The sequence below is a fragment of the Rhinatrema bivittatum genome, chromosome 2 (assembly GCF_901001135.1).
Source record: "Rhinatrema bivittatum chromosome 2, aRhiBiv1.1, whole genome shotgun sequence".
In the NCBI taxonomy this organism is placed as follows: domain Eukaryota; kingdom Metazoa; phylum Chordata; class Amphibia; order Gymnophiona; family Rhinatrematidae; genus Rhinatrema; species Rhinatrema bivittatum.
In genome coordinates, this window is record NC_042616.1 from 524,718,894 (window position 1) to 524,741,543 (window position 22,650).

The 22,650-nt window shown below is 43.8% G+C and overlaps 1 protein-coding gene across 2 annotated transcripts in view; it reads right to left on the reverse strand.

Annotated features, from left to right (window-relative positions):
• The window catches only part of DCDC2 (doublecortin domain containing 2), a 445,801-nt gene that overhangs the window by 318,697 nt on the left and 104,454 nt on the right, over window positions 1–22,650 (reverse strand). For both annotated transcript variants that reach the window (XM_029590761.1, XM_029590762.1), the window contains exons 3-4: window positions 12,732–12,808; window positions 12,492–12,623 (exon numbers count right to left, since the gene is read on the reverse strand). In XM_029590761.1, the coding sequence (XP_029446621.1) occupies window positions 12,492–12,623; window positions 12,732–12,808 (209 nt within the window). The remainder of the gene's footprint in view (window positions 1–12,491; window positions 12,624–12,731; window positions 12,809–22,650) is intronic.

Consider the following 22,650-nt stretch of genomic DNA (forward strand, 5'->3'; position numbering starts at 1 on the left):
CATGTGCCCTAGGAGAATGAGGAACTGGCGAGCCGTGGCAGTGTTCTGAGACTGGAGCTGGCGAGCCAGGGACATTAGGGTGTGGACCCTCTGAAGAGGAAGGTAAGCCTTTGCCTGTAAGGTGTCCAAGTCTGCCCCAATGAAGGATAAGGTTTGAGACGGGACTAAGCAAGATTTCTCGTAATTGACGAGAAACCCTAAGGAAAGGAGTGTTTGAATTGTCAATTTTAGGGAGGATTGAGCTATCTGCTGGGTGGAGGCCCTGATTAGCCAATCGTCCAGGTATGGGTAGACGTGGACACCTTCCTTCCTTAGGAATGCTGCTACCACTACGAGACATTTGGTAAAGACTCGTGGGGCAGAAGCTAGACCGAAAGGTAGGACACGGTATTGATAATGGTCGTGGCCTACTAGAAACCGCAGATATTTGCGATGGGATTGTGTGATCGCAATGTGGGTATAAGCGTCCTTGAGGTCGAGAGAGCACAGCCAATCCCCTCTTTGTAGCAGAGGGAGCAGCGCGCCTAGGGTTACCATTTTGAATTTCTCTTTTTGAAGGTATTTGTTGAGGGCTCGAAGGTCCAAAATGGGACGTAGTCCCCCTGATTTCTTTGGTATTAGGAAGTATCTGGAATAGAATCCCGTGCCTCGTTGAGAGGGAGGAACGGGTTCTATAGCATTTAATTGCAGAAGAAGGGATACTTCCTGTTGTAATTGAGCCAAATGGGTGGATAGACTCCACGCTTGAAGAGGCGGGGAGCCTGCCGGAAGAGATATGAAGTTGAGGTGGTAACCCTGTGCGATAATTGTTAGCACCCACTGATCTGAGGTGATCTGCAACCAAGGTTGTAAAAAATGGTACAGTCGACCTCCTACAGGGATGTCCGGAAGAGGGGTTTGGCATGTGTTCCCTACAGGGGAGTCAAAGTCCAGCCGCAGGCCCAGGAGGAGGGGCTACAGTAGGCCTTTGTTTCCTAGGCTGACGCGGCTGAGGCCTAGTAGAGGATCGAGCTGGACGAGGCCTGGCCGATGGAGGATAATAACGGCGTGGTCGAAAGAATGACTTCTTAGAGTCTTTCTTTTGCGGTTGCTTGGAGGTCAGCTCAGGTGGGACAGATGAGAGTTGTTTCAACGTCTCATGGTGGTCTTTCAATTCCGCCACAATCTGCTGAATTTGCTCTCCAAACAAATTATCGCCTAAGCAGGGTAAATCAGCAAGACGATCCTGAACCTCTGGGCGAAGGTTGGATGATTTTAACCAAGCCCAACGTCTGGCTGAGATGGCTGTGGCTGAAACTTTTGTGGAAGCATCGAATATGTCGTAGGCAGTCCTAATCTCGTGCTTCCCTGCCTCAAATCCCTTGTGAAGAAGGGCTTGAAGCTGCGGTTGGTATTGGTCTGGTAACGTGTCAGCATAGTCTTGCATTTGCTTAAGGATGGCTCTGTTGTACTGAGTCATATAAAGTTGATATGAAGCTATGCGTGAAATCAACATAGCTCCATGATAGACTTTCCGTCCAACACTATCTAGGAACTTGTTGTCCCTGGTAGGCGGGGTAGAAGAGTGTGGCTTAAGACGCTTGGCCTTCTTCTGCGCGGACTCAACCACAACAGAGCGATGATCTAGTTGAGGTTTTTGGAAACCTGGTGCTGACTGGACAAGGTAGGTGGAGTCAGCTTTTTTGTTAACTGGGGACACTGATGAAGGAGATTCCCAGTTTTTCTTGAGCAGATCCAAAAACACCTGGTGTATAGGGATGGAAGCAATGATTTTTGGAGCATCCAGAAATTGAAGGAGTTCCATCATCTGGTGTCTGTCATCAGCTTCAGATTGTAGTTGAAAAGGTACAACTTCTGACATCTCTTTCACAAAATTAATGAAAGAGAGATCCTCAGGAGGAGATCTTTTTCTACTCTCTGTAGGAGATGGTGGCGAAGGCAAATCTGTGTCAGAAGAGGTATCATCATCATCACCCCAGGTATCGTAGGGATCATGTGGGGCTTGTAGCCCTGATGGACCTGGCTGAGGCTCTGAAGGCATCGATGGAAACCGAGGTGGAATCGGTGCCGTAGGTGGAACCAGAAATGGCATCGATGGCTTCGGTGCTGTCGATGGAATCGGTGCCTGGCGTGGAATGGATGGAACCAAAGGATATATCGGTGGAGATATACCAGAAGGCACCGATGGAACCACCCCGGAAGGAGGAATCCGGAACGGTGTTTCTCCTGCCGATGAAAATCCAGTCGGAGACGGTGGTGTTGTCGAAGGCACTGGAATCACCGATGGAAGGGCCGTCATGAGCGCCTCCATGCGGCTCAGTAGCGGTGCTAGCGCTTGTATCAACGGCTCGGTGGTCGGTTCCCTCCTCGGTGGCGAAGCCGGTGCCGGTGTCGGTGCCGGGGGCGGCACTGGAACCGGTGCCGGAGACGGTGCCGATGGAGGTTGCAATTTCTTCATCGCTTTCTCGATGGCCTTCTGGACCAGCCGGTCCAGTTCTGCCCGGAGACCAGGGGTAACCATACCCGGCTCGACGGGAGAGGGAGGCTGAGGCAGGGCCGGAGGGACCACCGTAACCGGTGGGATCACGGCCCCCGCACCCCGGGAGGGTGAGGGTTTCCTCGATGCCTGCGAACGAGACGTGGAGGGTGTCCGGTCTGTTCGCGGCTTCTTTGTCGGTGGCTCGGCTTGAGCAGAGGTCGATGGCTGTGGATCCTCGACAGGCCGAGATTTGTGCCGTCGATAGCGGTGCTTTTCCTTCCGATCCCCTCGCCCATCCGGGGAAGGGACGGGAGTCGACGGCCGAGAAGCGATCGATGGCGGACGGTCACCGGAGGGTTGACGATGATGGTACAACTTTGACGGTGCCGGTTCCGATGACGTCGATGCTATCGATGGTGTTGGGGTGGGTGCATGGAAGAGGAGCCCCATCTTCTCCATCCTGGCTTTGCGACCCTTGGGTGTCATTAAGGCACATGTGGTGCAAGTCAGGACATCATGCTCACTACCCAAACACATCACACAAACCCTGTGGGGGTCTGTGATGGACATAGTCCGGGTACAATCCGGACAACGGCGGAACCCCGTTGCCATGGCCTGAAGCCAAAATTTAGGCTGGGGATCGGTAAGTGCCAACAGGCCTCAAGGGCCAAATTCGACGGTAGTCGATGGAAAAAGGCAAAAAACTTACCGGGTTCCGTAAGATGACTAAAAATTTGTCGAAGGGAGACCCCTGAGGGGCAAATTTTCTTAGGAAATTAATTTCCAAATTCCTGTCAGGAACGTGGTTAGAGAGCTCCTTTCACCGCGTGGCAACTGCTGCGCGGAAAAAAGAAGACTGAAGGGAGACCCCTGCTGGCTGCAGGGTCAGTGCCTTGCTGGGCATGCCCAGTAGGGGCCAGTCAAAGTTCTGTTTAAACTTTGACAGAAGTTTTCCGTGGTGGGCTCCATCCTCGATGTCACCCATTTGTGAGGACAACCATCCTGCTTGTCCTGTGAGAAGTATTATTTCTACAAAGTATATCAACTTGTTGTGACAAAACATTAATCTTAGAGGAGAACTCTGAAAATGCTTTGCCCATCATAGAAACAAGGTCCATAGTGATTCCAGGGTTACCACTGGAGGTTTTTGAGCCGAGAAAGGGACTCCCTCTGCAAACGGAGTCCCAGCCTCTCTTTCTTCACCACCTCTCGCCCCGTAGAGATTCTCACCTAACAGGGGGGTGTCCAAACCACCGGCACTGATCGTAAAGGCTTCCAGCACAGGGGAGTACATCAAAGCTGCTCCCTCGACGTTGGCGACTTGAGGAACCACTTCGGAGCTCAGCATGGCGAGCTGCTGCGGCCCAACTGGTGCTGAGGGTGGTGGACGGACGTCTAGGGGATTCAACAATGCCTCCTCCGAGGCTGTGGTGAGTTCTCCTCCACTCCTCACAGCGGCCGGATCCAAAGTCCCTGGAATAGTAGCTGCTGCTATTACACATCCCGGCTGTGGTAGGCCTATGCCCGAGCCTACTCACCCCAGGAATCCAGCTGCCAGCTCCGGTTCACCTTTGCTCACGGCGATGGGCAGCCATCTCCATCCCAGAGCACCTGCAGCCGCCTCTACCGCTTCTGACTCCTCCGTGGTTCCTCCCTGCGCCCGGTGGGTCTCCCTGCGCGGGTCGCAGAGTGATGCCACCATCCTGCTTCCTCCGGGCCCTGACTAAGGCGCTCGCACGACTCGGGCACTCTTAAAGGGACCGCGGCGGGAAAGTAGCTAGCAACCGCAGATGACGACATCACTGGGCCTCTGTATAAAAGGCAGGGCCCAGCCACTTGTTCCCTGCCTTGGCAACAGGTCTCCACGATTGTTCGTGTGCTTATTGCTCGTTCCTTGTTCCTGTTCCTGTCATTGCTCCTATCTCCTGTTCCTACTTGTTCCTTCACCTCCTCCTTGTACCCTTGGACTGATTCTTTGCTATTAACCCCTGCTTTGCCTGTACTACGTTTGGACTGATTCTTTGGTATTGACCCTGCTTCGTCTGAACTACGCTTGATCTGATCTCCTGGTTCTGACCTCAGCTCTGCTTCTGGTACCTTGCCTCCCTGCCGCCTGCCCTGACTCCAGCTTGCCTTGTACTCTCCTTCAGTATTCTACGGACCTGGCCTCTCAGGCTTCGGCCTATCTTTAACTGGATGCCTCCTGCTTTACTCCATTCCTGTTGGCGTCTGGGTCTCTGGAACACTGCCTCGTCCGGACCGTCCTCAACCCTCCAATACCTCTGCTGGTTCCTGACGCACTCTTGTCTACACCAACTGGGAGTCGCCATACAGAGGCCTGCCTAAGTCCAGCTGGCCCCGGCACCCAAGGGCTCAATCTGAGGGGAACATGAGCTGGTATTGGCGAAGCTCCAGTCGGCCTCCGTCTCCTAACCTGCTCCACCTCCTGACGGTGGGGACCCATAGGGCTTGCCCTGTGGGTAGCGTCATCCCCACCTCGGGCCAAGGGTCTACCATCAGCGCAACAACTGCCAGACATTGCTGGATGGTTTACTGCCCAGACAGAGGAAGGGGTTCCAATGGAAAAGATTTTACTTTCCTCTTAGACGGCATCAGAAAGGTAATTTTCAGCCAAGAAAAAACACTAGAAGCAAGGTAAAATTACTTTTTATACTGAGAATAGTACCTTTTAGCTGAGCTTTGCTGCTCTGTAGAGAAGGTCAGTGGCGGCACCGCCAAATTTTTCTTCTTTATTTGCGATACCATCTCTCTCAGTTTGTCACCAAACAGATTATCGCCTTTACACAGCAAGTCTATTTACTTCTTGTGGGCATCTTCCCTGATAACAGTGGCTCGAATTCATGCCTTCCTACAAGCCGTAATTGATGTTACAGGTGTGCATGCTGAAGCATCAAAGATCTCGTACACAGCAGGTGTCTTAGCACTTCTTCCAGATCAATTAGGGGTTGAAGTGTTATCTGGCCACCCGCATCTGCTCTAATGAAGCGTTTCAAATTTTGAATGCATTCGTTTAGGTATTGAGTTATATAAAATTGATGCTGTTGTATACATGAGTTGAGCATGGAGATCTGAAAGACCTTTCAGCTGAACTCATCCCGAATTTTATTATCCTTGCTGGAAGGCATGTCAGAATGAAGTCTGGATTTTTTTGACTTCTTCATAGCTGACTCCACCACCACAGAGGCATGCAGGAGCTTTACCATCCTTAATGAGAAGATTTTTGCAAGCAAAACTTCAGGTCTGTCTTACAGGAGACTGGTATTCCTGAGAAGGGAGACTCCCATGTTTTGTCCATTACTGTGTCCAATACCTTTTGTGACAGTAAGGCTGTTGGTTCTGCCAGCATGTCAAATATCTTTAGAATGCCCATCACCTTGGACCTGAATTCTGGGACCTTTCGTATTTCCACCTTGAGTACTGAACTCACTTTCTCCATGAACGTCGAGTAAGTTAAATCTTCTGGTGGAGAAGAGGGATCTGGTGGATCTTCAGAGAGATCAGATGGAATTCCTTCTTTTGTCCTGTATGTTTTTCTTATTAGATTATAAGCTCTATTGAGCAGGGACTGTCTTTTTGTATGTTTGTACAATACTGCATATGTCGTGTAGCACTATAGAAATGTTAAGAAGTAGTAGTAGTAGTAGAAGTAGTAGTAGGAGGAGGAGGAGAAGGAGTTGTTCCTGTGGAATTACCTGGAGAGACTGGAGAAGATTCTTGTGGACATTTGTCCGGATCTAGTGCAAACATCGGAATAGGATCCCTACCCCAGTCTGGCAGATCTGTGTCTGGTTCAATTGGAGAGGAAAGATATTCCTGCCATGGAGAGAGTTGATCCTCTGAGGGACTGTCTGGTTGTTGTGACTGGGGACGGCGTTCAGATTCCAGGGATGAGAAGAATGTTCTTAAAATGGCCAAGATTTGATTCATGGCCTGCGGGGCTGCTCCCCCTTATGCAATAGGGTGTCCTACCTCCCAAAGAGCGGTCACCTTTCCCTGCAACTGGGGGCAGCATTCATATTCCAGGGAAGAGAAGAACATTCTCAAAATGGCTGAGATTTGATTCATGGTCTGCAAGGCTGCTCCCTCTTGTGCAGTAGGGCATCTTACCTCCGAAGGAGTGGTCACTTTTCCCATAGATGGCCATTTTGGAGAGGAGGATTTCATATGGATTCTCCCCAGAGGAGCCACCACTGCCACCAAGATAGAGGAGTCCGGGGACTTATGATGTTTCAACATCACCTGCTCAGGGCATGAAGACTTAGGTCTCTTAATCAAAGGTTCCTGCAAGAGGAGAGAATGTCTTCTTCTTCTTGAAACAGATGAAATATCTGAATTTACTTTCTTACCCTCTTGAGAGGAAGTGGAACATTCTACCAAGAGAAGTTACACGGGCAAGGCCGTCATCTCCTCCTGATCAGAGGAACTTGAGGCTAGCAGCTCCTCTGGGAGAAAGACTATCTGTGGATCCACAGGGGTTCTTTTAGGTACCTGTGATGATTATCCTACAACATTCTTCTTGGGAGCCATCTATGTGGTACGCCTGGGTAGGCCAGACACCACAATGGCCTGTTGACATCCAGAATCAGCTTTCGGTGTCAACTGTATTGTGAGCATCCTCTGTGCTTTGTGTGACTTCTGTGTTAACAGCACTGATGGCTGGCAATGCGACTTTTACTTCAAATCCATTGTTTGCATCAAGTGCACTGCACTGCGTGTGTGATGCGTCAAGTGTCGTACTGCATTCAATATGTCATGCATCGGGCGAGTGATGCACTTCTGAAGCAGCAAGGCGTCCTTCGATTTTGCACCGTGTTTCTTCTGTGTTGCCTGCTCCGGTGCCATATGGGGTGCACCCCCATATTTGGACAACTATGCACCTGGGCCCAACTTGTGTGCCAATTTTTTATGCGTGCTTGCTGCTGAGCATTACCAGGTTTAGGATGGAGAATACTGGGTTCTTTCCCCATCTGGCTCTTTTTAGGTTCTCAGCCCTTGGAGGTCGCAATGGACCCAATCAATGACACTCTTCTTTCCTGGCTGAAACGCTGTGTTCTTGGGCCTGGAAAGGACTGAGTGGAACGACATTTGGCAGACGGCGGCAATGGGGCATAGGAACCTGAAAGAGCTTCATGGTCCTCCCTCAAATTTTGCAATTTTCACTGCCCTCTTTCTCCTCGCACGTGGAGACATCCTTCCACAGTCCCAGCACAATGATTGATCGTGTTCAGGCCACAGGCACAGGTAACAATAGTTATACCTGTTGGTGAGGGACATAATCTTACCATACCGACAATATTTGAAACCTGGTGTCTTCCAGGACATCACAGCACTAAAAAGTGCTATTTTGGGATTCACCTTGAAAGTGAATGAGAAAAAGAGGAGAAAACTTTGGAGAGAACTTTTCCACACAACCGTGAAGCTGCACAGAAAGAAAGAAACTGAGGAGAAAAACAGAAACGCTCGGGAATAGTCATGCAGACACAGAGGACAAAGCTCTGCAATCTAAAAGAAAAAGCTCCACCCTGAGCCACCAGAGGATGTCACCAGGAAAGCATGGCCAATTCAGCTTGCTTATTGACAGGAAAAGTTAACATAGCTTAACTCCATCAGCCAAAATACAAGAAAACATTTTTTAACATAGAAAGAAGAAGTCAGTACATCATTCTATTCTTCCTCAGACCTCCAACATCTAAAAATAAATACTTTGTTGAATTATGAAAATACAATTCAATCTTTTACTGCCACTCTAATCTTTAAAAATAATATAAGCCATTACTAATTACATTAAAATAGCATTTAGCACAAATTCCCTCACATTAGCTGAACCCCAAACCAGAGATGAAGCCATGAGTGGGCCTCAGGGGGGCCTTTGTCTCTTCACTTTTGGCTCAGTCTCCCACCCCTAACCTCAGTTTTATGTCTCATTTGAGTAAAGTTGCAGGAGTTAGAAGCTTGGAGGCACTGCAATCACTGCCAATCTATGTCCCTTGTGCCTTTAAGGAGGATAACTTGAATGGGAAACACTAGTGCCCTTGGGCTAGATATATAAAAGTTTGAGGCCATCAAAGTCTTTCTATTTACTTTTGGCAGGTAATTATTTATCCCCACTTCCTCTCAGCACCTTCAAAGTTCAGGAATGCCTATTTATATAATTTTTCTTCAGCACCTTGAGATATTTAGCCTCCTATAAAGTAGCTACCTTAATCACAGACAGAGAGTGAGAAACAGCAGAGACAAGTCAGGGAGCCAGAAAAGAAACAGGAGATAAGAATGTTGCCCAAAAATGTAAAGGGTTTTGTAGCCACTGTCATGAAGACCCACATAGCATAAGGTAAGAAATAGGGTGGCATGAAGTAGGGGGCTGGCACAGTGATCGCCCATATTAACCTTGGGCCCCCTAAAATGTTCAGTACTGGCTACGCCTCCCTGCACCAACATGGACTTTGTGTCACTGATCAGATGGGCTATCACATTACTGAACTGCAGTTGCATAGCAGTGGTGCACTAGACATTTATTTGACTGATTAAACAGCAGTTAATAAGACCATACATATTATGTATACATGAACACTGGTAATTATGCATGTATATTTGGTCTGTTGTCCTGTAATGTCATCAGAATATGTCAAGCGTTTAACAGCATCAGGTGTATTTGCATACATTTAATTCTTTTTTTATGTGCTGTACAACTATCCAAACTCAACAAACAACCCACACACAAAATAATTCTATCTTTGTACCTTAGATGTATATCTTTCTTTTTTATTTTTAATTTATTTATATTTTTTATTACTTCTGTGCCTCACACCTGCCCACTACTTAACTTAATAAGTGCATTTAGAGAATTACTTAAAATATTTAATGGATGAATGGTGATGCTTCATACAATTACAAGAACACCAGACCCTGGTGTCTCGTTCAATTTTTGTTATGTAATCATGAGCGCCACCATCCCCCACATAGTCCTTTAATAGATTTTCCAAAAACTAATTTTTTTATATAAATAAATATATATATATATATATATATATATATATATATATAAATAAATAAATAAATTAAAAATAAAAAAGAAAGATATACATCTAAGGTACAAAGATAGAATTATTTTGTGTGTGGGTTGTTTGTTGAGTTTGGATATAGGAGTTACCCTCACACTTTGTGGATAGATATTGTTCGAGTACAACTATCCAAAGCATTCATGTTCCGCCACAGCTTTCATAAATCTTTGCGGAGTAATCAGACATTGCATCAGCAATCTGTCAGGAATCCAACCCTTCTTTCTCTTAACCCATCAAATAAAAAAAGGTAGCAACACTTATTACAAAACCGCCACAATTAATTTGTTACATATTAAAACAATAATAACCACATTACTAACCTAGGTAATCCTTCTTTAAAGGAATGCTTATGAAAGCCAAGTTAATATGAAGCCAGGTGTAAAGAAAAGAAATCATGGTTTATTGTCTAAACATAGCATGCCTGATGTTATTACTACCGTATTAAAATAAGAGCAACATAGATAAAATAACAGCGACTAGGACAACCAAAAATAAAAGCTATGTTCCTCCTTTGTTGGTTTGGCTTACTCAGTTTAAAAGTAGTATCAGACTGGCCAATTTATAAAAACTGCAGGAACAAAAAGAGCAGCTGACTGAAACCACAGCCATCTTTCTGTTACACCGTTTAATGTGAATTCCATCAATGTAATTACTGTTTTACAAGTTTCCATACACAAATTTAAAAATCAATCATTTTTCACCTTTTTTTCTGTCTATTTCTGCGTGTGTCATTTGTTAGCCATTTCACCCATCTCCGCAAATCGGTGTGCTGGATTATTTGAGCATTAATAACCAATTGCCCAAAGCAGGCAACACTATAAATTATGAACAGGTACAGGTCATCACGCAGAGTCTGAGGCAAGAGATCAATGTGTATACCTCCCAGCACCACTCAAGTCCAGAGGACACTAACACAGTTTTAAGATGCAGATTTATTAAGGTCTGTCCTGAGAAATTGACTGAATATTGACATACTCCACAAAGCAGACATTTTACAATCATTTAATTAATTGTGAAAACATTTGTTTTAAATGTTTAAAAAAAAGGTTTCTCTTTTCCAGCAATGTTTTCCCTCCATTCTTCAAACTGACTGCAGAAATCTGTTTTTAAATACCTTAATTTCCTATTCACATATCCCGTCTTTTGAACTTATTGATCATCTTCCCTCCAACACCAAAAGTCGGCGATGTTATTAAAGTTTTTCTAGCTCTATTCATCTTAAAACTTTTATGATCAGAATACAATGTCCAACAATGATCTGGAATTCTTATAGCCAACATTATAAGGACATGGCTGCTGGCTGGCTGGCTGGCTAACCTGTTCTCAGCACCTTCAAATCACAAATCCATTGAGGTAGAAGTAAGAGAAGTCAGCAAGGGTCCAATGCTGGGGAAAGGGATAGGAGCAATATCATTTCTAGGTACTGGCACATGGGGCCTATGCCCCAATTTTATGTGCTAATGATCTAAATATTGCTGTCCTTGTGCCTGCCTGCAATGCCTTACACCTTTAAGGGGGTGGACGTGCTGCTTCTGTCCTCATAGGCGAGCTTCAAACACTGAGGAGAAGAGCCAAATTTTCAAACATGGACCCCCCCCCTCCCCTCTGCTCTCACAACTTTGGATGGGACCAGCCCCCTCTCTTTCCCTCTTAGGAATAAGCCATGGGAGTGCCCTTCTCTGAAATCTTTATTTAGGAATCTAGAATTTGAACTTACACCACTGGTTGAGACTCTATGAATGTCAAATTAAGCAGATACCTCTTGCTCCTATTTATTGAATAATGTCTCTGTGTGCATAAACAGTTTAATTAGATAAAATAGCTTTATGCATGCAATAAAGTTTGCACAATTTTATATTAAACTTGTTTATAGCAAAAAGTGTAACAAATCAATAGGTTTTAAAAGGGTAATCCTAAGAGAAGACTAAAGTAATTTACAAAAACTCAGGCTCATATTTTGCTGTTTAAAGTACTGTATAAAACAATGTGCTACGAATAACAATTTTTCAGCAATGTTTTACTTCCAATTATTTGTCATTGCTAATATTAAAATCTACCTACACTTTGGGGTAGATATGCGCATGACCCCCGAAAACCTACCCCTGCGTGCGCAAGCCCCGGGACGCGCGTATGTCCTGGGGCTTTCAAAAATGGTGGTCCGGGGGTATTCCCAAGTCCTCCGGCACAGCGGCTGTGCCGGAGGTTTGCGCGCCGGCAGGCATAGTTGTGTGGTAATTTTTTTTTATTGCCCGAAATGATGTAAAGTTCACAGGCATCTTTTACCTGCCGACTTTATACTGATTGTCAAAGCGTAATTACGCATGTACTTTCAATTTGAAAATTATCCCTGGAAAACTACTCGCTCGCATTTTACACCTATTAACTTGGGTGGGTGTTTTTCTGGGAGAAAAACTATGTACATATGAAAATGAAAATAGTATGCATGTATTTCCAAACTCATTCCCAACCCCCTCCTAGGGAACATCTCGTTACTGCGGGTAAAATGTCCACACACAGAGGCCCTAAAGCAGGGGTGGGCAATTCCGGTCCTCGAGGGCCACAAACCAGTCTGGTTTTCAGGATATCCCTAATGAATATGCATGAGAGAGATTTGCATGCACTCTGCCTCAGTTGTATGCAAATCTATGTCATGCATATTCATTAGGATATCCTAAAACCTCGACAGGTTTGTGGCCCTCGAGGACTGGAATTGCCCACCCCTGCCCTAAAGCATACTTTTATATACATATAGGATAAACCATTTTTTAAATTTTCCTTTTGCACGGGAAAAGCACTGTTTTACCCATGGAAATGGCTTTCAAAATTACCCTCCCTGTTCCCAAAGTTCTATCATCTTGCATTAATATAGGCATGAGTACAAAATGTTTGTATTTTCCCCAAGCACGCTCTATCAATTCAGGCCACCATACCTGTGTACTGCCCCGCTTCTGAGGCTTATTTTCTCAGTAACCATTCCAAGGACATGTTCCCACTGGCTCAGTGTTTTCCTGGGGATTAATAGTCGTGCTGCTGGGTTTATGATATCTCCATTAGCAATCAAACTGAAAAAGAAAATTGAAAGTTGCTGAGGTACAGATCACTTACAGCTAATTATAAAGGGGTAAAATGGGACTGGGAATCACACCTTCACAGGGAGTTAGTTTACGTACAAAATAGTGCAAGGCTCTTGAACTGGTTTTCGAAATCGTGCAGACACATTCATTCTACTGCGAGTTACAGGCTTCAGCTGAAAAAGAAAGTTAAAAAAAGATAAGGTACTGCTTATACAGAGCACAGTTTACCAATAGATATCTTATTTCAGTAGAGAATCAGACTAATTTGAATGTATACAGTCTAAAACACTTCATTTACTCTTCAGGGTCACTGTACAATTTTCTTTTTCAAAAATGTTAGGTAAAGTCACAGTAGAAGAGATGGATTCACTAAAAATAATGGGTCTACAGTAGTAACAGAGTGTTGTAGGTTGGATGTTAGTCTTGGTGCTTTAATTTAATATTAGGATAAACAACATAATACATTTTAAAATAACTACTCATGGTCACATAGTATCCAACATGATACACACTCCAAAATTATCTTATTCTGTCCTATAAGCCAGCAATATTGATGTTATAACACCACTGGCAAAAGCCTAGAAGCCCTATGAGGGATGACAAGGCCAAGCAAGTTGGAGAAACAATAGTTTGCTGGTCAAAATGGATGGGAAGGGATTAGCCTGGTGGCTCAGTGTCAGCACCATGTTTTGCCAGGCATAGGATCTGAGTTCAATTCCTGGGTAAGGTCTTGTGCTCTCTAAGCTGGTCAGGTCAAGGGCTGCTGCTGGGGAGTCCCTGTCATTGCATAGAGCAACACCTATTAGCTAGGTTTAGGGTCCTCAATTGTAGAATTCTGAAAGAAGCCCTGGTGCCTAGCTGAGGACTGTCCCTTCTATGAGCAGCCCAAGTGAGTTGTGAAGAGAATATAAAATAGGGTAAAAACCCCCACGTAGCTGAAAATGAAGGCTCATGGCACTAGATCCCAGTCCCAATTTCTATTAAACTGCAAGCCCAAAAGAGTAAGGAACACCCTCATCTCCCTCCCCAAAAAAAAAAAAAAGAACCTGGGAGATTATCCAGCCAGTTGATTATTGTAAGCATTAAAAAATGGAAGAGGGTAAGAACTAAAGCCCTCGTTCCTTGTAATTCTCCTCTCTCTTGCGAAGGGCCTTTTGACAAAATCACAGTGAGCTGGTTGCAACAGAAATAAGGGACAAATTCTAAAACCCAGTTCAGGAGGGAGCACTGTACCCTGGAGCTACAGACTGTGCAGCCCAATACTGAACTGAAAGCAGCAATGCAACCCTGTTGTCATTTTATTTCATTTTATTTTTCTTACCTACTGAAAGAGGGAAATTGCTGTTTCTAAAATATTCTGTAGAAATTGCTTACTCTATTCTTGGATTTGTATCTTGACTTTCTCCCAAAGGACCAAAAGTGGCATTCAGCAATGCAATAATAAAATTTTATATAGATACTGTATACATAAAATAATTCTAAAAAGCATTATAAACACACAGCAATAACAAATTACAAAATGTAATAGGAAACAATTCAAAAAATACATAAGCAATATCTTTAAACCAACCCAATATCCCAACAATTTACAACCTCTCTTTTTCACAGACGGTTTGGAAACTTCAGAAAACCCCAACTTCCCACAAAGCACCACTGATCAAGGAATTATCTCTACCCAACTACTTTGTTAACATTTATTTTTGATAAGCTTCTACTCTTTCTCCTATGAAAGGTTATAATCCAAGGAGCACCATATTTCCCTCTTTATTTCTATGCTAGAAGAAATGCCTAACCTGGCTAAAAGTAATTTACAAACTACCCACAGCATCAGCATTAGAATGGTGGAACACAGAAGCTGCATTAATAAACAGTTCCTCTAATTGCTCATTGCATAGAACTAAAACATTCATTTAAAGAACTCCACTTCCATGATTAGCAGGCAGAGATTTCTCTACTAGATTACTGCAGAGGGAATAAACATGGATTTATTGACCGAAGACTGTTATATCAGCTGGATTGAATATGGACCTTGATTTATCCTGTTTCTTATTAAAGATATACCTTACACTTTGCTATACCTTGGTTGCTATTTTTCATTTATTTATTCTTTTTCAATTTTAAAACTATAAACTATTACAAACGCAGAGTACAGTCACATAGAATAATAGTAGACCAAAAAGAGATAGACAAAATATTCACAATCCATAAACCTGCCGCTAATATAGGTGATTTTCCCCCATAGGTGGGTTTTGCTGGATCACAGTTCCTAACCATTTAAATCCAATTTACTAAAACCAAGGAAAAAATAATAACATTTCTAGTCATATTAGGAATTGTAAAGCAGGATGTCAGTCCTTACATATGAGTGACATCATTCAATGAAGCCCAGTCTGGAATTTATGTCAAAGTTTCTAGATCTTTGACTGTATCTAACTGAGCATGCCCAGCATGTCAACTAACCATGTATCTACACAGAGGCCCCCTTCCGTCTTGTTCCTTTTGATTATAAGAAGCAGCCAACTCTATAGAGAGGTAGGCAGGATTCATAAGAACTGATATCCCTCTGTCCTTGGAGAACACCTGTTACAGGTAAGAAACTCTGCTTTCTCCAAGGATAAGCAGGATAACAGTCCTCACATATGGCGAATCCCTAGCTACAGGCTGCCCTGAACAAAAGAAAAGGAAACACACCAAACACCAATAGGCATAACAAACTATTTTTGTTGGCAACAAGCCTATTTTCCATTGTAGAACTTATGAGGGGCAGACTAGAACAAAAGAATGGGCCCTAGGAAGGAGTGGAGTTGAGTTCAAAACCTCAAACAAATTGCACAGAACAGACTAGCCAAATCTATTGTCATGTTGGGAGTCCCTGTCCAAACAGTAGCAAGATATGAATGTGTGTAATGAACTCCATGTGCAGCCTTGCAGATCTCTTCCATGGAGACCGATCTTAGATGAGTCTCTGACAATGCTATGGCTCAGACAGCATGAGCCTTGACATGACATGAGAGAGAGTGAATGAGCGAGCAAACATGTGTGTTTGCTCGCTCATTCACTCTCTCTCTCCCCCACCCCGGGAACTCGCGGCAGCAGCGGCCTCCTCCCAACGCTAACCTCTTCATTTTCAGCCCTCCGAGCCGCACTGCAGTCTTCTTTTCTTCGGGCCGATGCCGAGCGCACTAGCGTGGCCTCTTCTTGCCGCGCACGCACCCGATACTCACTTCCTCTTCCGGGCCGCGGGGGGGGCGGGAAGAAGAGAGCACGCCGGTGCCGCTGACTCCAGCTGTCCTGCCGCGTTCCGCCCGGGCTGACAGCATTTTAAGCCCGGGCGGAGGAGGACCGGGGAGCAGCTGGGTCAGCGGGAAAGTGTGGCGACACTTGTCTGCGAGCCAGATGCAGCCCTCAAAAGAGCCATATCTGGCTCGCGAGCCATGGGTTCCCGACCCCTGGTCTAAGCAGTGGGTCGACTACCTAGTAGTGCAAGTATTCCTGTCTGCATCGTCTCTCCAGTTCCTGCCTACCTCGTCTCTTCAGCCCAGCCTGCTTCATCTCTCTAGCCTAGCCTGCCTTATCTCTTCCAGTTCTTGTTCAGAGGCAGGCAGAAGGCACTCTGACCACTCTTGCCTTCTGCCTGCCTCTGATCTCAGCCCAAACTCGACCACTCTTGTCTGCCGCCTGCCTCTGACCCTAGCTTGGCTCTGAAACTATGCTTTAGCCTCCTCCTAAGATACTCTTGCCTAAGACCTGCCAGCGCCTGGAACCCTAGGGCTCAACCCAAGGCGAAAGGGCTGGTATAGGCGAAGCTCCTGACCTGTCTCTTCCTGTTGCTGGTGAGGACCTATAGGGCCCTCCCTGTAAGTTGAACCAACCTCACCATAGCAACAAGAGTCCACAAATCTTACAAGTTTGTGAAAACTATGCAGCTCTTCGGCAACTCTCTATTGTCACTCCAGACTCGCCCTCCTCTTCCAGGAAGTATCCGAGGATGGGGCAAAGGAGGCACTTTTTCCAGCCAAGAAGTCACTGTCCTCCTCCGCTTTGGACCCATACTCATTAGGCCCCCTTGTGCCTCTCAAAGGTCTCATTGGCCCCTAAACCACAGCCAGAACCCAAGTCAATACCTGGGCATGATGTTGACTGGATTGTGGAGAATATAGTCTGCATCCAAGGAACTTAGATTACAAAAGGACATGAAACTCTTTAAAAAAAAAAAAAAAAAGCTGAAAACATTACTATTTAAAAATACCTATGAATTAGCGGTAGAGAAATGATCAATATGTTTGTTGGATCCTTCACTAAGCTGTTTCCTTGCTTAAAGTTGTAACACCTGGCTTTATTTGATATTTATTTTACTTTGTTTTTACTTTAATTTTTACTTTCTTTTACTTGCTAGGTTGTTTTCAGTTTTGTATTTTTATTTTATTTATTTTATTTTTTTACAAAGTAATGCATTGTTTATATATTGATATATTTTAAACCTTGTTTTTATGATGTATTGTATTCTCTTATCTATATGACTAATTGTACACAGTCTAGATTGTCCACAGATTGACGGTATATAAAATAAATAAATAAAAATAAATAAACATTCCAGTACTTGTGCCTCAGGACCTTCCCTTCGGAGAAATGCTGAGGTTTTACATAAACCAATGGCTCAAAGTAGCTTCAGCAAGCATGAGGAGTGCAGAGAAAACTTTTATAGTCCGTTGTGAATTTCAAATCAAATTTCTTTATTTTTGTTCACATGGCAGCTCCTCTGTAACTGTAATAATAACATTCAGAGGGTCCCCCGACACGGACCCGTGTTTCGTCGAGGCTGCGTCGGGAGGGACAGGCAATTAAAGATCACAGTTCTAAAAATAAAACATCAAAAAGGACTATATTAGACTAGGGAACCAATGCCGGAAGTCATAACAGCTTCACACTGATAACTCAGTCTTTCTTACACGCTGGAACCAAATACTGAATAAATGCTCCTTTGACTTGATGATGTTGATTATTGAAACAACTAAGGATCTGATATCATCTTTGAAAGTTGATTTGGAGTCACAGATACAAGCTATCAAAACTTGCTCCTCTCTGGAATTATTTGAACAACAGCGATTGGAGTTTGATGAAAATTTAGATAAATTCAAGAAAGATCTCAAAGCTGTAAAATTCAAAAAATTCCAAAGAGACGAATTTGATTATAAGAAAGGCTTTGTATACCAATGGATGTCCTTAAATCGACAGTAAAAGACTCTGTCATTCGCACAAATCTCCTCGGATGATTCTTCCGGGGAAGACGTCCCACAACATACAACAGCAGCTACACGAGAACACCAAGTGGAGGTAACTCCTTCAACCACATCTTCTGGACCTTATTCCTCTATCGTTGCATCTTTTTTGGACTCTGGCCAATCTCAACACAACAATCGAGGGACCTGGTCTCGGGGTCGCCCCTATGCCACTCAAACCCAGTGCTCCACACGGACCACGCTCCAGCAGCAGGACCTGTGACAATGAACTCTAATGCTGTATTTAATCTATCCTCCCGAGCCCTAACAGAGGATGAATTAAGGATACTTGAAAAAGGACTGTCATACTTGCTGACCACTAGATGCAATGACTTTGATTTACAGGTTAATCTATACCGCTTTTTTAGATCTTTGAAACTGAAAATGTTCTTTTCAGATCAACAGGCAATACAAGATGATTCCTTGGTTCTTGTGAAATCCCGATGGGTCCCCCCGGGCCCTTTTGATCCAATGCTTACTGCATTTGAAAGACTGGTGCGCACTGACATTCATTCAGTACTTGTGAATAAACGTTATGTTTATTATAATTTATCAAAAAAAGAGAGAACATTGTTACAATCCTTGACCAATGATCTTAGTATTATCATTAAACCAGCCGATAAGAGGGGTGGCATAGTGATTATGAATCGTAGTAACTATATAATGGAGGTACTTCGCCAATTGAATGAGGTCACTTTCTATTTGCCTTTACAATCTGATCCAACTGAATGTTTAAAAATAGAGATCTCATTACTCGTACAGGATGCTCTTACATGGAAATTCATTACTACTCGAGAAGCGAATTTTTTGTCTTTAGAGTTTCCAGTCACACCTGTCTTCTACGTGTTACCCAAAATCCATAAAACTTTACAAAACCCACTGGGCCGCCCGATAGTTTCGGGCATAGGCTCTGAGTTGGAACCGCTGTCACAATTTGTAGACATTTTTCTAAAGCCCTTTGTTCCACTAATAAAATCAGATGTACGAGATTCTTCACATTTCATCACCATATTGAAGGATTTAAGTACCCCACAGTCTCCATGTCTTCTTGCCAACTTAGCCCTTGAAACAATTACAGCTAAGAACTTTGTTACTCTGTTCCTGCTGAGATATATAACTCACAGAGACATCTGTGAGACTTCTGAGTTCTATTTCCTATCATCCACCTGCACAGGGATTTGCTGGATTTTCCCCATGGCATGTTGAGACAGGTCCTCGCTTTCTTCACTAGTGTGACCCGCCAACAGCAAAGGGTGAGATAAAACTGGCTTACTTGTCTTTCAGCTGGGTTAATTAGTTTGGCAATTGCATAACTGACAAATGCAAGTAAAGCTTGGAGATAATGTATGAGTTCTGTCTATCTTTCACAACAGCACTTTGTTCTGTGAAAACTCTATACATTTAAAACAAAAAAAAATATATATGTACCATATTAAATCTTGTACACTTATGCTGTTGCCTCACAAAAGTGTAAGCAACTGCTCCCCTTAAAAACCAATGAATTCTTATTATCAGTTAAATCCTTTAATCTAATAGAGCGATCTATCCTACAGCTCTGACCTAGCATAGCAATTCTTATGGTCTTTTGTAGACTTTACAGGGAAAGGTTGTATTTCCTGGAACTCTCTCTGAGGGAAAGTTTAAAAAGAGAACAAAATGAGACAAGTTGAGCAAAGGAAGAGATGTATTCTTATCATCTCTGCTGCAGTACTTCACTGCTGTCAGAGAGACAAAGGCACTGGAATTATGTCTGTTCACTGGGGTAGGGAAAAGAAATTAACAGAGGGCATTTTTAGTGTCTGTCTCACTGCAGTCTAATCTTGATAGCAACCAGAGTCCTGAGTCTTGTCTGTTTATTTTCTTTGAGAGTTTGTGTGTGTAAAAGGAGTCAGCAGCACACAAATAGTGCATGCATGTGCATGAGACATTTTTGCAGAGACACTGGTCAATTTTAAAAGCCTTGCGTGCACCAAAACTAACATATGTGCGTGAGTTTCGGACACATGGCACATGGATTTTAAAAGACCTGTAACAATGCGCATATCTCCCAGTATGTGCACAAAAAATCTTTCAGAGATTTTGCTGACACTATGCCTCTCATCTCAGTCTCCACTCTGCGGTCTGGTCTAATCTTCAGCTATTAGCTCCAAAGATAAATTACAATGAACAACAGTCTGAGTCTTGTCTGGTTCTTCTCTGTCTCATAGTTTGTGTGCGCAAAAGGAATAAGCTACACACACAGTGGTATGTGAGACATTTCTGCACACACTGAAAGTTACTGGGTGTACTATTATATGCTCTAACTGTAGTATACTACACAGGCATAGGCAGCCAGTAGACAGTGTGTGACTCTGCAAGCATTCTAACTCTACCAGCTAAGCAGTGCCACTCTTCTTACCAGGAACAAAAGCATTGGGTGCCCTTCCCCATTAACACAGAGGTGCTTCATCTGGCCTTGGGGTAGACATGGGTTGTTCTCCCCAAATCTGGGTTGGTTGCACCTCCAATAAACTAGCACCTTGGGATCTGACACTCCCCCAACCCTTGGTATGCCACTGTTCCTCACACACTGCTTCCCTCACACAGTACTCCTGGGGGAATTAGCTCAAAATATTTCTCTCTCACAGATCTATACTCCTAACCCATAGAATCTGGGCATGGGCCAGTAGAAGAAACAGCCAGATTGGAATATGAGAGGATGCAAGCTGCCAGAAATCACAGAACATCAGGCACATCAATCCATCAGATGCTGCTGAACAGGTTTCCCTGCAGTTTAGATCTGATAGGGGAAATTGGATGTGGCAAATGCTGACGGCCTGGATCACCACTAGCACTGTGAGTTCTTCCACAACCTATTACTTTTCAGTTGTTATGGAAGATTATGCTTCTTTTGGAGGCTAATGTAACTGTCAAAATAGAAAACATCTAAAATGTTGTGGAGATTCTGGGGGAAAAAAATATGTGAAACGTGAAAATGTTTTAGCTAAGAATGAATAGAGAGTTATGAGCATGGAGAAGGAGTAGCCAAGTGATTAGAGGAGCACCCTACAAACCAAGGAAATCAGCATTCAAATCCCTTGTGATGTTGGACAAGTTACTTTATTGCCTCAGGTATAAATTTAGATTATGAGCCTTCTGGGGACAGGGAAATAAACTACAGTACCTGAATGTAATCTGCTTTGAAGTGCTTGACAGGCAGAATATATAAGAAAGAAGGAAATAATGACAATTCAAAATACATGTGAGGTATTAATGCCTGCAAAGAAAACTGGAAACTTTGAAAATGTATCTAAGTTTATAAATTTTCCATTTATTGAAGGAATCTCATACACATGTATTTAAACAATATCTTTTTACGGTTCTATAGATACCAAAGGAATTGCTATGTCATATTAATAAAATGTATTGCTGGCTAGTGCAAAAGAAACATTTTCTGATAAACTACTGAGACAAATGTAAGATTTTGAAGCCCACATGCAGAACACGGTAGGTGAGGGCCAGAGTGCTACATCAGGGCCCCTTTAAGGCAATGTTAACACACAGCCCTAGCAGGAGCAGGTTCTTTAACCTGCTTTTTGGTGGCTTACAAATTTGGTACCGTTTGCCTATGCCACTTATGCGTAAATCCAGGCCTGGCAAAATGTCTGGTATTGGGGAGCAGCGAGACCCTGATGGATCTGTAGTTTTGGATAAAGATTCTTTTTGTGAAATCTTGAAATCATTGAAGATTAATGCACAAAAAGTTTCAAACTGCTACATTGCTGATTTTGACTGTTCTACAACCTAACATGGCTCATATCACCCAAGTTAGACACAGATGCTTTTTATAATCTCGTAGCTTTGGGATGGGCAAAGCTGATGGTCCAGGAGTGAAAAGGGGTTCAGCAAGCCAAGACCCAGCCCTATAACCCTAGTGGGCAGACCTTCATTGCCCCCCTTTATTCCCTCCCCCAAAGGTATGAGAACCCTTTCCCATGCCACTCTACACTAATCTAATCATCACGTGACCCATCCTCCCTATCTGGACCTTCCCTCCTCCTAGAATTTGATACACGTCTTTTTCTACCACCACCCCCCCTCCCTTTTCTACCCATGGGCTAAGCCTCCTGCCCATGTGGTGTCCAGTCTCCCTAATGTACTAGTCGTCTGGATCTTTACCCTTTCTGCCAAAGACATAGTAACACTCTGTGTGATACAATCACTAATGATATTCTTTATAACATTTAATATTGCTGTTGGATATGGGTTTAAAGGACTGGAAGAGGAAATCATATTCTTGCCTATGATTTGGACAATTTCAGTGGTAGACACATAGGAAAACTTATCCTAGGTCATCACATGATGTGATGAACCCGTGAGGATGTGGATCTCAGGGATCTGGGCACCATCCCCTGATAATCCTGCTTAATCGTGAGTCAATTTCTAAGCTACAATGCATCAAGAATATCTGTAAGTTAAGCTTATATCAATGAAATGATTCATGCAAAAATCATCGAGTATTATGCCTATTCGAACTGGCAAGAAGGAGAAAGAGAAATCATGAACAGCAGAGGACAAAATGGCCACTGGTAAAGATGTGACTGGTAAAGATGAGGTCTACCTTACACGACATGACAGTAGAAGAATTAATGGCAGCAGTGGAGGCCACACAAGCAGATGAACGAGCTTGAATTTCAAACCAAATTACAGATCTGAAAGCCACATTGTCTGAATTTGCTCTGAGACTCGACCAGGTA